Here is a 14,581-nt window from a genome sequence, read left to right on the forward strand (position 1 = left end):
AGGACTAGCTGTATAGGGCAGATAACATACAACTCTGAAACCACAGATGACCTCATGCAACTGCAAAGAAAGAAGGGTCTGTTACTTAAAACAAGGCTAAAATTTAACCCAGCTATACTAAAATTATACAGGGAGTGTTTTACAGTCCCATTACAAGACATAAAAACCCAGTCACCATAAATTCACGGTGTACTTATTTGTAAGGATGTAAAAAAAGAGTAATTAATAACCCCCAAACAGCTTATCTCTGAGCCAGTACAACACCAAGGCTTTCCCAGGCTCGCTGGAGATTTTACAAATAGCACTGAGAAGCTGCTTTAGCTGCCATTTGAGAATTATTTGTCCACACTGAAAAGTCATTGCTCTTTGTCACAAGTCACAAGACATTTCTTAGTGTTCCACACTTTTAGTTGACATTATGGAGAGAAAATAAATAAATGTAATCCAAACTTTCTGCAAAGGGCTTCCATGTGTAAGAACACATATTAACCACAGATGTGAGGGAGCACTGCACAGTGATTCTTTTTTGTGCTAAATACACTCTACCTTCCTCTCTTCTAACTTCACTCTTCCCCTGTGTCCCCCCATATACCAAAAGAAACCAGTTTCCTTTAAAACACCATTATTTCCAGGAGAGTGAAGTCCAGTTCTGAGTACTGTCATTCAAGTTTATTAAAGTAATTCAGGAGATATGTGTAAGGAATGGGCATGTCACAAGTGAATCAGGGCAGATCAGGGTGCTGGTTTGTAGTCCTTGGGATATATTGCTCACACCTCTTTTAGTTTGCAGGATATTTGCTGATATTTCTTCAGAACAAAACCTTCATGAGGTTACCACATACTTCCAGTAGTGGAAGAAACACTGAAAGTTCTTCTCCTCAGGAAAAAGTTTCAGTCTTAATAACTAAAGAACAGGTGAGATACACGAGTGAAATAACTCTAAAGTAAAGAAATGCTTTCACTCCCTCACCAAATCATTCTAAGAGATTAGTAAAAGAGTCAAACTATTTTTTTAACTCTTCCTTTCTTTCCTAAATACCAGCATAGGAAAACCTGTATTTTTTAACAAGGACACCTCTACCATGACAATGAACCTCTACCTGTCGTCTGTTTTCTCAAGCACAGCCAGCATTGAAATAAAGGCTTACAAAGCACTTAACTGTTAATTTGTGATTACAGAACAAGTCTGATTTTTTTGGATTCATGTCACTTGGAAGGAGAAATTCCACTTATCATAAGGAACGAAAACCAGGACGGAACAAGGTTTGCTATTTCCCTCTCTAAGGAATTGTAGGTGGACTTATGTAAACAACAGAGCAAAGATCAAAGGCAAATCTTAGGGAGCATAATATACTGAGTTATTAAAGGAACAGAGCCTTTTATCTATTGTGGAGGAAGGAAGTAAAGCATTGAGACATATGTAATATTTGCAATTAAAAATAAAATACCTCGGTGAGTCCCAAAAGTGACTGAAATCAATTAAATTCTGGGTTTTTTTTCCTTATTCTGTTGAAGTGATGAGAACCAAAAATGCAATCTGTGACAAAAATTAGACTCCATGACCTGGAAAAGCCAGGCATTCAACTCTATTTTAAGTTGAATTTTCCTTCACATCTTATGAAACAAGCACTGTTCGATCACAAACCAAGTCCTCATTCAGTGCCAGTCCAACTGAGCCTTACCTTGTCCTCCACTCTGTTCAGCCTGGCACCAATCGTGTTATTTCCTCGATCTTTGCTTTTCTCTGTGGAACAAGAAACACTTTCAAATTAATATATGGTGGTATAACAAAATAGCAGCAAACCACAACAGGGTGTGTTTAACTAGCCCACCAACACCGTGTAACCAAACACCCTTACCAGGCTGATAGATCCATTCCTTAAAAGTAGTTTTCTGTTTCTTTTTATAGCATTGGCCTACGCCAGGGCTTTTAATAGCCTTGAGTTTAAGGCATTTTTAATCTTAGTTTTATGCTTTAACCACGGAGAGCAAAAATGTTCCCAATTTAGTTAATGTTTTAATTGCCACTTATAAACAATCTGCCACTACGCAAAGAATTCTACAGCCAACTTGAGTAACACATTTGGTAACATTTTATCTTTTTTTCCCCACTATAAACTATACAGAAAGATAAGTTTGCAAATGACACAAACACGGTTTTCATTACCAGAGTTGTCACAAACTGACTTAGTCCTTTGTGCTCCATTTCCAGTGTCTTTTCTAAGCTATCAAAGATCTATGTGAATATTACAAATTTCACAGGAACTCTGCAATCTTAGCACACCAATTTATTGAATATATGGTGAGTCTCAGAAAGACTAGAGCCAATATTTTGAAGACTTCAGTGAAAGTAGGTGCTTTAAGAATCTAAATAAGAACAAGCCTAATTTAAAAGTGTTGATGACTAAATATAATTGCCAACGCTTGATCTTCAGAGCACAACAGTTGGCACGGTTTAGAAATTTGGCAATAAAATGAAAAGTGCTTGAGCAAGTATTTTCCATTAATTATATGTTCATCAGATTAATTTTAGACACATCCTTTGTATTGACCTACCTGAGACAGAGATAAAAAGAGATGGCTTTCCTATGGACTGGTCCAACCTATAAAACAAAAAGAAACACTTGTGTTTTTTATCAATCTGAACCAGCATCTTCACTCTCTCCCTAGCTGGAGAAGGGAAGCCTCTTCACAAACCAGCAAGGTTAAGTTCAAATAATTTTGGTTTGTCCTGTGAGTGAAGCAGTTGCTTTATGCTAAGAGTAGCTTGAAATGAAAACTTTAGTAGCAAAATGGGATTTGACTTAGATTGCTCTACAGCTTCTTGAACCACTGTGAAGTTTTACCATGCCCATTACTTTTCCATGAGCTCAGCATTGATTTGTCTTTTCCTTGCCCTTCTGCAGCTTTCTTTTTGCATCTGTCATCTCTTAGTTGGCTTACAAGCAATTCTACCAGAGTAGGTGACAGTATTGCACTCTCCAGGTGTGGAACAGTCATACAGGGATTGCAGTCTATAGCCACAGCTAGCAGGGACCGAGGTCATACATCTAAGCCCCAAACATCAGATTTTTAAGCTTTTTGCCTTTTCCTCTCTGTGTGAAAAGAAAACTTTATGTAAATGCCATTTTATATTCCCTAATTTTGCACAGTCCTGCCAATAAGGGACTTTAACCCTGGCAGTTTTTTAGAAGTGGGCCCCTAATTTACAAACTGCTGCTGTTTACAGGTACCAAGAGGGGCTTCACTGATGTACCTCCTCTGCAGCTCCTTGATTCGCACCATCAGGTTGAGGTGGCCCTGAGAGTACTGCTCAATGACATCTCGGACATCGTAGGGCTTCCTGGCTTGCTGAAAAAGAAGAGACAAAAACCATGCCCTTAAGTCACAACAATGGAGGAATGGTCTGTGGCAATCTAGATGTTTTTGAAGAGCAAACAGTAAGTTCTTTTAGCACTGTGTAAACATGTGAGTTATTTTGATTGTTGCCATGATCACACATTTTTGGTGGAATAATTCTGACAGTTCTCATTTCATCCACCTTTTTGTTACCGCAGGTCTGTTTGCCTTCCAAGAGAAAATCCACTGAACTGGAGCTCAAAAGAACTTGGAGCCAAAAAAAGTTTATCGGGCACTCTGTTCAAACTCTGGCCTGTGCAAACTCTAGTTCCTTCTGGAAACAAGGTTCATACTCCTTGGCCACTGAAAAATAAAGAGGTCTTGCACATGCACAAGCCCCTCTTCACAGTCAGCAGCTGGGGCTCACAGTTCAGGTCTTACTGTGGGAAGTTAAAACACAGTCCTAGAGGAAGGTGCATGACTGATTTCCCCTTCCAGAAAGACTGGCTGAGCTTTCAAACATGCTGGGAAACACTGGTGCAAGAAATGCCCCGTGTCTGTAATTTGCATCTCATACATGGGAAAGACTTCATCTGACCTATTATTCATAAAACAACTTTTGTGTAGTACAGAGGCACTAGTATCAAGATAAATGCAATAGTATCTACCTGTAAGACACCAAGACTAACTGGGAAGCAAGCTAATGAACATGTTGAAGGGTAGCAACAAATTAAAGGTATCTTAATCCTACATCTAGAATCTCGAGTCCAATCAGTGCCAGAACTGGTGTTCCCAGCACAGGAAAAACATGGACTTGTTAGAACACGTCCAAAGGAGGCTGCAAAGATAATCAGAGGGCTGGAGCTATATACAGGCTGCTATAGACCTCTGCTACAGACAGGCTGAGAGAGCTGTGTTGTTCAACCTAAAGAAGAGAAGGCTCCAGGGACACCTCATTGGAGCCTTTCAGTATTTGAAGGGGACTTTTAAAAAATTTGGGGACAAATTTTTATAAGGGCCTGTAGTGATAGGACAAGGGGGAAATGGCTTCAAGCTGAAGGAGGGCTGGTTTAGATCAGCTATTAGGAAGAAATTCTTAAGTGTGAGGGTGGTGAGACACTTAAATGGGTTGCCCAGAGAAGATGTGGATGCCCCGTCCCTGGAAACATTCAAGGTCAGGTTGGGAGGGACCCTGAGCAACCTGACTGGGTGAAGAGGTCCTTGCTCATGGCAGGGGGTTTGCACTAGATGACCTCTGAAGGTCCCTCACAACCCAAATTATTCTATGATTTCTGACTCATTTGTTAAGCTGTTTACAGAAACTCTGCAGTTAATTTTCAAGGTTTTGTAAAAACCTTGGTAACACTGAGTTACAACTTCTTTTTTCTTGCATCTTCTGAGAACAAGGAAAAGAGTTTTCAGTGGTAGCTTCTAAGATACCAGAATCTGGATCCTTTCTGAAGTCTCAGAAGTATTTTGTCACCTGTACTTCAAAAGCCAATGTCTCTGCTCTGCTTTATCTTATTTCCCAAACTTCAGGATTTCCTCAATTCCATGCCATAAATACTGTTTTTTTTTCCTAAGTCAAAGGAAAATGGAATATCATACAAAAACAAGCTGTGGAGACTGTGGCACCTTCATGCAGTCCCCTGCACCTGTCTGGAAAGCAGCCCCCACATTTCAGGAATGATTCCTTCAGTAACATCACTTCATCAAACAAACTGTATTTCAGTCTCCCAGATTCCCCACGTCAACTGCAAACCTTGGCTGAATGTGAGACCCTCTCTAGTGGGAGGCTAAGCAGGACCGGGAATTGCTTCAATCTAACCAAGGAGCACAGAAGAATTCCCAAGCATCCCAGCTGGTTACACACACATAAATCATAACTAACATCCACAAAGAAAGAAATATGATTCTGCCATGGCATAAGCCTGTAAATCTTTCCATGGACTAGCACTGTAAACATGATCGTAGTGGGAAAAAAAAGAAAAAGAAAAATAAAAAGATAATTCTTGGATTCATTTTGTACTATAAATAAGCAAAAAAATCTGCAAGTTTGAAAACTGCAAGTTCAGGAAAGGTGTTCAGTAAGGATAAAGATGCAGAGCTTTCTCCTGCCTCCCTCATACTCTGACACAGGAGTCTGACAGTAGCGTAACTATTTCCCTGCCTGTTTTTCATTTACAGGGTGTTTCTCCCTCTTTAAAACAAGAATTAAAAACCTGTAGTAAATATATTATAAGAATGAGGTTAAACAACTGAGTAAGACTGGGTATTTAGGTCAGTACTGATTTTTCTGTAACTGCTTCATCTTGAAAGCTGATCTTCTGTAAGAAAATATTGTTGATGTTGACCATATAAAAAACCTGCAGCAAGCAACAGATTAGTATGGAATAGACAAAGTAGAAGCTAGTCCCACAGTATTCCTTAACTGCTTCTCTTCCTTACATTTGGTCCTTTGCTAATTAAGCAAAACTCATGGCAAAACTCTTTTTAAATGCGTTAGAATTTCCCCCATCATAAATGGAAGTTTTTAAAGGGCACAAAACCCAATGCTAAATATTATATGTGCACCACTGGCTGTAACTGTTGTTGTTCCCTAGTAACTGCGTGGGCAGGGAGGCAGACCTGGGAAAGGGGAGTCCAGGAAAGGGGAATTTCTGGGAAATGCAGCCAGGTAACATCAAATAAAATGGGCAAAACACCCTGTGAAGAACAGGACACTGAAATACATAGTCCAGTACAGTCCAGTATGGAGATTACAAAAGGTTACACACACAATTCATATGAATCACATAATATGATGAACTACAAGACTATAAATGTAAGATTTTTCCAGGGAAACTGTAACAAATCAGGCAACAGTTATGTCATCGGTAGAACTGCAACCTGTATTTTTAATTTATGCTATGTATAGAGTATTTGCCATGGTAAAAATCATACCACAAGTTAAAAAGCTATTTTAGAAGGAAATTAATTTACTCAATTGGGAGAATTTACATGGAAAGAAATTTTAAAAGTTTTCAAAATGAAAATGGGAAATCAGAACAAATTCCTGGTCTCTGTATCTGACAGATATCACAGTTGCATCTATGTACATTAGTTTTAAGACTTCTAGAAACTTGCACAGTTGGAAAACAAAGGTTATTCACTCATAAATCAAGCTAATGGCATAACTGAGTATGGCATTTTTTTTTCTGAAATTCATTTGTAATATTAGATTGTGTCAAAAACATCTGCTTTACAACTAATATATAAAATTCATTTTTTATAGGTAGGGTGAACAAAGCCTAGAAAAGCATTAATTTCTAAGTCTGCTTTCCCTATAATCAATAAAATCCTTCCTTAACCATAAGTCATTAATCTCCACTGATGCACAGGACTTGTGTTGAATGTGATCATTTGTATAGAATTTGAAACAGTCATACAGACTTCACGAGAACATAAACACATCCATAAAAAAGGTATAATATTATTATATATAATTATCTATATACTATATAATATATAATACATATATTATATATATTATATATATATATATATAATATAATTATCTTTATAATATTATGCTGGGTTCATGGGTTATACATGGGCATCCTCCTAAGGACTATATTTAAACCTTGACTTTAAATACAACCTAAATTTCTCTCCTTTTTAAAGAGGAAATGATACTTCACAAAGACTTGCTTTTCATGTCCTTTGAAAATCTTTGTATCCCTGTTTACCTTTTCTTTATTTATTTTATTTATTTATTTAGTTTTAAACAGGAAGGCTTTGCTTTCTAACTGGCTTTTGTCCTTCTGATGCCATCACCCCCTGTTATTAACTGAGCCCTTTAAAAAATATATCTAGTCAATTTTAGGCCCACAGGTGTGTCCTGCAAACAGCTGGTATAGTTTAAGAACCATGCTGGGTTCATGCTGGGACCTATTTTGCAAAATTTTCCTCTTCCTCTCCTTCTTCCTATGATGTCCTACTAAAAGGTTCAGAGGCATCTCTAAAAAATACTCCTTGAAAGGGCTGGCCTTCCTTAGAGTTCCAGCTAATTTTAAGCATGAATTGCCCACTGGACTTCAGATGAAATTGGGTTATGGGTTTTTTCAACAGTTACAGGGAGAAAATACCTGAATTTTCTTTTTTTTGGAACTTATTTTTTACAAATTTGTAAAGCTTAGAAAGAAAACACCTACTAAAAAGCTGTACAGACCTCTCAAATGCTGAAAGATACATTTTTAAAATGCATCTTCTGCTTCACCTTATTTTCAGACATTACATTAGTCAGCTTATTAGGAACAATACAGTCATTAGTTGGCACATGCTAAAACAATTTAATTTCTTATGATTATTTTATGTGCATAGAACAGATTTACAACTTTTGATGAAAGAATAATGGCAGTGGTTATCGCTTAATTACAGGAGAGATTTTCAAAATTATCTTGTGGCTGGAATTCCAAGGTGACTTTGTGCATCAAGTTACTTGGGTGCTTTGGAAAACTGTACCTTTGGTGCTCTCCAAATTTCTAAGCTTGATCATGACCTTATATTCAGAAATTATGGAGAAGTATCAGATATTCCTCTACTTTTCTACTGGGGAGTCTGCTTCTGAAGAAACAACAGCTTATCACTTGTACACAGGAGTAGAGACCTAAGATCCACCCCACTTCAGCCAAATGACATTTTTAGTTCTTTAGTAGCAGCTAATATTGATCCTTCAGGAACAAGGAAGACTGCTGAGGAGAGATGGGGGACAACCCTGTCCAGGGATTTTGTAGATGGCCAGGACTGAGCCTTTTGCAGATGCGAAAGGGAGAGTACAACTGAGAAGCCAGATTAGCAACTGAGATACTGAGCACAAACAAGTTTTAAGTATGAACTGAATAGTCCCATTCTATTCAGTCAAATGCTTTTTCAGCTTCTATCAAATCATCTGCCGCAGGGGAGTTTCGTTTATTTGCCAGGTGGATAATGTTGCACACGGCGCTCAGGCATTTTCAAAATCTGTTTCTGACAAATACCACTTGGGAGGTAGATCTACAACGCGTGGATTTCTTGTTACTAAGCAGTTTAGTTAATACCATGGCAAATATTTTAGGATCTAAATTTATGAGAGCAATGATTCAGTGATTACCACAGAGCAAAGGATCACAATCAAGTTTTAGAATGAAAATAAATTAGATTTTAATAGAACAGGCCACATTTAGGCAATTATTCACACAACAGCAGCAGACACATCACTGGACTGGGCCACATCCCTTGCCCAATTTCAAGTGCTGACCAGCAAGTGCAAAGAAGCTTCTCAACAAAATGACTGTAAATATTACCTTTAAGTAGTTGAGACTGTGCCTTTCTTAATTTTAGTCTAATAATGATAATAAAAGGTGAAATGGGCTAGCAGAAACTTTTTGAAAGCCCTACTTCAAGAAAACTCTGGACTTGGGACATTTCAGCCGAAATGGTGCTGATCTGAATACATTATACATAACTAAAGCAATTTTCTGACAAGCTCAGGCAACCTTAGTCATAAACTAGCTCAAGAATTTTAGTGAAAATAAAAATATTCAATTTTCTAAAGAATTCAGGAAATGCTTCTGAATTTTACAAGGAAATCAGAATTGTGGGATTGTAATGTCTGCAAACTTCGCCTTACAGATAGATATACTGGACTGCTAGTCATCATCATCATCCTCCTCATCGTGATCTTGTTGATCTTAAATTTTGTAGCCTTCATATTTGAAGAAGAAAAGACTCTCTTTTTGGGGGTCTGGATTAAAGGTGGGATAGCTTTCTGGTTTATTGGAAGCAGTAGTAGCTAGGTCATGCATGAAAATGGATTTAGGCAATTAACCCCCTCTCATCCTTTGCATTTTCAGTTGTGAAGCCTGTTCTCTAGAGATTATCCCTTATTGGTTGATTTTATGCAAGGTAATATATTTATTATCTATATATACATTCAGCTGGTTTAAATCAAGCTGAAGGCTGCTGACATGTGTTTTTACTAGACTAATGAAACAGATTTTTAGAAAGCAGTCTGAATTTTCTATTCAGACCAGGAAACAAGGTTAATTAGCCACTGTTAAATGCTTATGACATCACAAGACCCCAGCAAGTGAAGTGGCACACGGGAAATGTATCAGTGAGGACCAGGGGAGGAAAGAGAATCAGTATCTCACTAACTGGGAAGGAGGTCTCCTACTATGCAGAGGGGAGAAAGGAGAGGAAATGAGAAACCCTCGAATACACTAACAAATTTCCACCTTGGTTTCTTATCAGGACTTCATTATCATTGAGTAAGGGACAGAAACAAGGCTGAGGTAGCATTTTAATCTCTAATCCTACTGACTGGGCATGAAAGCAGCACACACAGCTCAGAATTAATGGAGACATACGAGAATGTTTGCACTGCCAGAAAGAGACAGCGATAACAGAGGGCTAAAGGTCAAGTCCATTAGCAGAAAATAACATTTTAATTCAGAGTGCATTTCAGGAGTTTAGCCTATTTCCAGTGCATCCATAGTTGACTAACCTGCTGCGAAACAACCGCCCTATTGAAGGAGGCAGAGAATAGTGGGTGTAGATCACCATTACCGAAATGAATTGTGTTAGTCTCTCTTAAGTTTCTAAAAGAGACAATGAATCAGGAGATTAAAAGGGCTTATTTAGAAAAGGAGCTTTCTATTCACAACTCACCTGAAACTTTTTTTTTGCCACAAAATACTGCATCCTCCGAATCACCTTGATGGCAGCGCGGTGGTGTTCCCGTAGCCTGTGGGAAAAAGGAGGAAGGTGAGGGTGGGAAAGAGCATCTTCATCCAGACAAGAAATACAGCAGGCTGCAGAAAACCCTTCCCCAGCACATCAATGTGCAGTGTAAGGAGCTGTGATCCAGCCTGGCAGCACAACACACCATTCTGCTGACCTCCCTCACCTTTCAAGAAGGCTCTGACAATCCAGGGTTTTATCCGACCCATGCTAGTGGGTGTGAAATGCACCCATTTCACAGCTAAAAGACACATAACCTCCTTCTGTGTCTAAGCAATCCTCCATGCATCCCTCCCAGTTTCATTTCCACAAAAAAAAACCCCCAAACTCTCAAAGTTCCTGCATATCCAGCCATGAACAGCTTTTATACAGTCACCCTAGTTTTTAGGATTTTTTTGGTTTGTTTAGGTTTTCTGAGGTGCTCACCCCACAATTTCTGTACAACATGTTTCTTCACTTACATGATTTTTTCCCCCAAAGAATTATTTAAATAAAAACCACTTGAAAGATCTTTGATTTGTTGACTGCTAAACAAATAATCCAAATAATCTAGTGGTTGCTGGATGTAATTTCTGTGTACATATTTATCCCCAAATGGAACTGTAGCTTAATATAAGGACAAAATAATCTGACAGGTCTTTAAAAAATATATGCCCATCTTTGTGCATATGATCTGACAACAGAATAAAGAGAAACTAATTTGCTCACTGCGCTTTTAAATGACAGGCTTTGATATAATGTGACATGATTTTTTAAACAACGCCTTAAAAACAAAGGTTATTTCAAATTTTTCAAAGCTTGGAAAAATGATGCATTTTCTTCTTAACATTAAGATATAATATCAAACATTAAGCAAATTATTCAGATTGCTCATTCTATTAGTCTTACCAAGATGCACTTGAATGACATTACTGCACCATCTTTATTTCCTTTTTAACTGCATGAACATCTAGTGTTTCTAACTCTCATCCCAAACAGATTTCTAGTGATGGCTTTGGGGAGCAGCTGCAAAAGCAGTTAGGTGTTCCAGATGTTTTATCTTTATAAACTTATTATTAGCAACACAGATAGAATGGCATATTGAGACGTGACCTTGCAGTGCTTTCTCTCTGTACTGAACATGACAGCATTCATACTCACTAAGAGATGCAGAAGTCATGTAAGTTCTATAAAATAACTATTTTAAGTTCTATAGAAGTTTGCGCAAGTTTGGGTCTTCAGTATGTTACAGCATGGTATCACCCAAGCCTCTGCAGCTAAATATAATGTGGAATTTTCATCAATATTCAGGTGTTTCCTCAGAAAAGATTTCCCCCAATAAACATAAGTTCTGCATGTGCAAATGGTGAATGTCTGTCCTCTAAAGAGGTGTAGCTGGGGTGTTCCCCTTCTGAAAACTCACACTTTTTAGTAAGAAAGCAGCATTCTGCAAAGTCAAAAGCAGAACCAAAAAAAGGCCATAATTTCCCACTTCTAGCTATTGCCTCTCAGGTGGGTACTTTCTGTTATAGAAATTGTTCAGATTTAGCAATGACAGAAAAGATTACTTTCTCCAGAAATAGCATAAAATGCATTGCTTTATAAGCTAATAACATACAGCTTTTCATCGCAGGTCTACAGATAGCTACCCCTAAGTGTATTTATATAAATCATCTGTACTTAAGTAATTATGCACCAAACCTGCAGATAGATCTGCATAGGCAGCTTTTTCCCCTCTTAACACCTTCCTGAAGTGTCTTAGAGACACTGTCTCCAGGCCCCTGCTCCCACAGATCTGACTGCAACATCACAGTTCAAGTTACAAAAATGGAAATTTGCTACTCCTGCCTGGAATGGTTGTGTGTTTGGATCAGTTCCCAGTGGACTGAGTTAGCCTAATGCTGGTTCAGGGTACCCCTGTTCTGTGAGCCTGTGCTGCATCATTCTGCTGCTAAGGACTTGGATGACTTCCCCCAAACTCAAAGGAAAGAAAGTGTTTGGGCTTTTAAGTTCTGCTTCACAGAGATGGGAGCCAAAAAGGTAAACACTGCTTAATTTTCTAGTAAATATCAAAGGTATGATATCATGCAGCTATACATCCAATACATAAAAGCACACAAAAACATCTTTTGACAAATAGAAATATATTTGAATTGTCATAAAACTGGTTATAGTGTTTTGGTTTATGCCTCATTTCCTCTGGGGTGTTCTTCACAGTCCATTATTTCTGAGTAAAACATTTTTCTTTGGGACACCCAGTCACCAGTAGAGCACACCAAATCCCTCATTCTCTATCTAGAGGACAAGTCCCATCTATAAGCAAGGCCAGCAGATAATAAAAATGGTATTTGCCATTCAGTGAAATAACAAAGCTACACGACCAAAATGATTTTCTAATGCAGCTATTCACCATCAATCATTTTTCGGTGCTAACATGAACTACCGTGCCAGGAGGAAAAGTTAATATTCTCATTTTAATCCTTCCCATTTCCAGCTCCAGTAGGAAGCCTTACAGTAAGCTTGTTTCTGCTTATGCTGTAAAACGCAATTTTGCACAACAGGCTGTCCTGATTCCCCAAGATTAAATGCTTCTGCGATGAGAGAAGGGAATAAAGGATTTAATTAGTAGCCAAGGCTGTGATTCACAGTTGTTTGATCTCTTTGGCAAACTGGTAACAAACGCTTTAGTAAATTGAGAGCTTAACCATTAACTAGTGATATTTGTTTGTTCAGCCACTCGTGACATCTCTGAATTTTGGTTACAGAGGGGCTGTCTGCAGCCTCTGGGCACATGGAGCACGCTCAGACGTCAGGTAGGTGCTCAGTGCGTTACCGTGCCCACCTCTGTGAATGCCTGAATTTTTTTTAGGAGTGTGGCTGGAAATGACCTCACCTGAGTGTGCTGCCAGAGCACAGCACCTCACCTTGCTGTTGTGTCCATCCTCACAGCCAGTGGGAGACACCCTTTGGAGAGGCACAGTGAGTCTCTGATGGCAGCCTAGAAGGGGTTCTCAGGGACTGCTGGGCAGCTCCAGAGAGCCTTTCTGCTGCAGTGTAGCTGTGTGAGTGAAGCTCTCATGCAACTGCAGTCCCTCATTTTCAGATGGTTTGTTTTCCCTGACTTTGGGGGAAAGCTTCTTGGATAAATGCATTAGCAACAGGGTCAGCAGGCTTTTTGCTCTTTTGGCAACAAAGCTATTTTCCTCCCCTAAGCATTCATCAGGCTTTGAGCCTCACCATCACCATACCCACTAATATCATAACTGACATCTGAAGGAACTTGCCAAACACTGTTTGACTGATTCTAATAACCAGCAGCATGTTACCTTAAAAAGTAATATACTCTGAATGCCTTTAAAATCAAGCTGAAGTTATTATTTCTCATACTTGACAACTTCTCAGCCTGCACGCTTCTGAAGAAAAACTGCCAACAGCTTTCACAAGTAATTTTCTTTCTCAATATGAAGAGGACATCAAGATCACCTTGAATACAGCACATGCTATGTGACATTTCTCATGGATTTAAACTCACACAATTAGGTCCTGAAGCCACTAAGGAATCTACCACGTTGTTATAACCCTTAGGAATCCAGCAGGATGAAAAAGGATGTAACAATTCAACAACAGAAGACCATCCTGGTTGTAATGGGGCCAATAGATTCATAAAAACCTACATTATTTGCAGGTATAAACTAGGACTGCTTTGTACATGCACTGAAAAACAACCTGTTGTGGATTCAGGCACTATTCAAAGCATAAGAAATGAGGATGGAAAAACCTGGCAACAAAATACAATGGATTGAGCACCCACATTAAAAAAAGAAAGCCTGGGAGAACTAAATGACCAGAAATCCTTAGTTTTTACTGCCTCCTCTAGTTGTTAAGATATTTAACCTACAATCAGTCACTGGGAGGAAATCTGATCTCATCATCAGTCCATCAGAAATCTGAACTGGAATTTCACTTAAACTGGAAAACAAGCATGATGAAATACTTTACGTAATTCAACTGACATTCCCATTTGGTTGGAAAGTTATTATACATTAATAAATGCTCTGAACTGTTGCAATTCAGACTTTTGCTCAGTTGACTACATATTGTTCATTTTCGCCAACACAATCAGCCAAAGCCTCAGTAATAAAACTTTTTTTTTAAACATTAAGCTTTACAAGATTATTTCCCTCTCTGAAATAGATTTATTTTGATAAAGAATCATAAAGGAAAAGCAATTATTAATTAGAAATATTTATTGTCCTTACAAAGCTGCTAAATTTTATATCAAACCCTTAGTAATTCCATTAGAAGTGTGTTCCCCTTTTCATCTCAGGAAGGTGTTCTACATATTGGTTTAGTGTTCACAGAAATATTAAAGCAACAGAGCAGAGGAAAGGTGGTGCTAATTTCCTATTTATAACACTTGCCTTTTTGTTCATGTGCAGAACATTTGATTATCAGGACTGTGATGTCTGGCACAGACCTCTCAACGCACACGGATGCTGAT

At 38.4% G+C, this 14,581-nt stretch overlaps 1 protein-coding gene across 4 annotated transcripts in view; it reads right to left on the reverse strand.

Annotated features, from left to right (window-relative positions):
- The window catches only part of KCNQ1 (potassium voltage-gated channel subfamily Q member 1), a 334,477-nt gene that overhangs the window by 99,702 nt on the left and 220,194 nt on the right, over positions 1-14,581 (reverse strand). For all 4 annotated transcript variants that reach the window (XM_038139094.1, XM_038139097.1, XM_038139095.1 and 1 more), the window contains 4 exons: positions 10,030-10,105; positions 3,257-3,351; positions 2,557-2,603; positions 1,683-1,744 (listed from right to left, as the gene is read on the reverse strand). In XM_038139094.1, the coding sequence (XP_037995022.1) occupies positions 1,683-1,744; positions 2,557-2,603; positions 3,257-3,351; positions 10,030-10,105 (280 nt within the window). The remainder of the gene's footprint in view (positions 1-1,682; positions 1,745-2,556; positions 2,604-3,256; positions 3,352-10,029; positions 10,106-14,581) is intronic.

The sequence above is a fragment of the Motacilla alba genome, chromosome 5 (genome assembly GCF_015832195.1).
Source record: "Motacilla alba alba isolate MOTALB_02 chromosome 5, Motacilla_alba_V1.0_pri, whole genome shotgun sequence".
Taxonomy (NCBI): domain Eukaryota; kingdom Metazoa; phylum Chordata; class Aves; order Passeriformes; family Motacillidae; genus Motacilla; species Motacilla alba.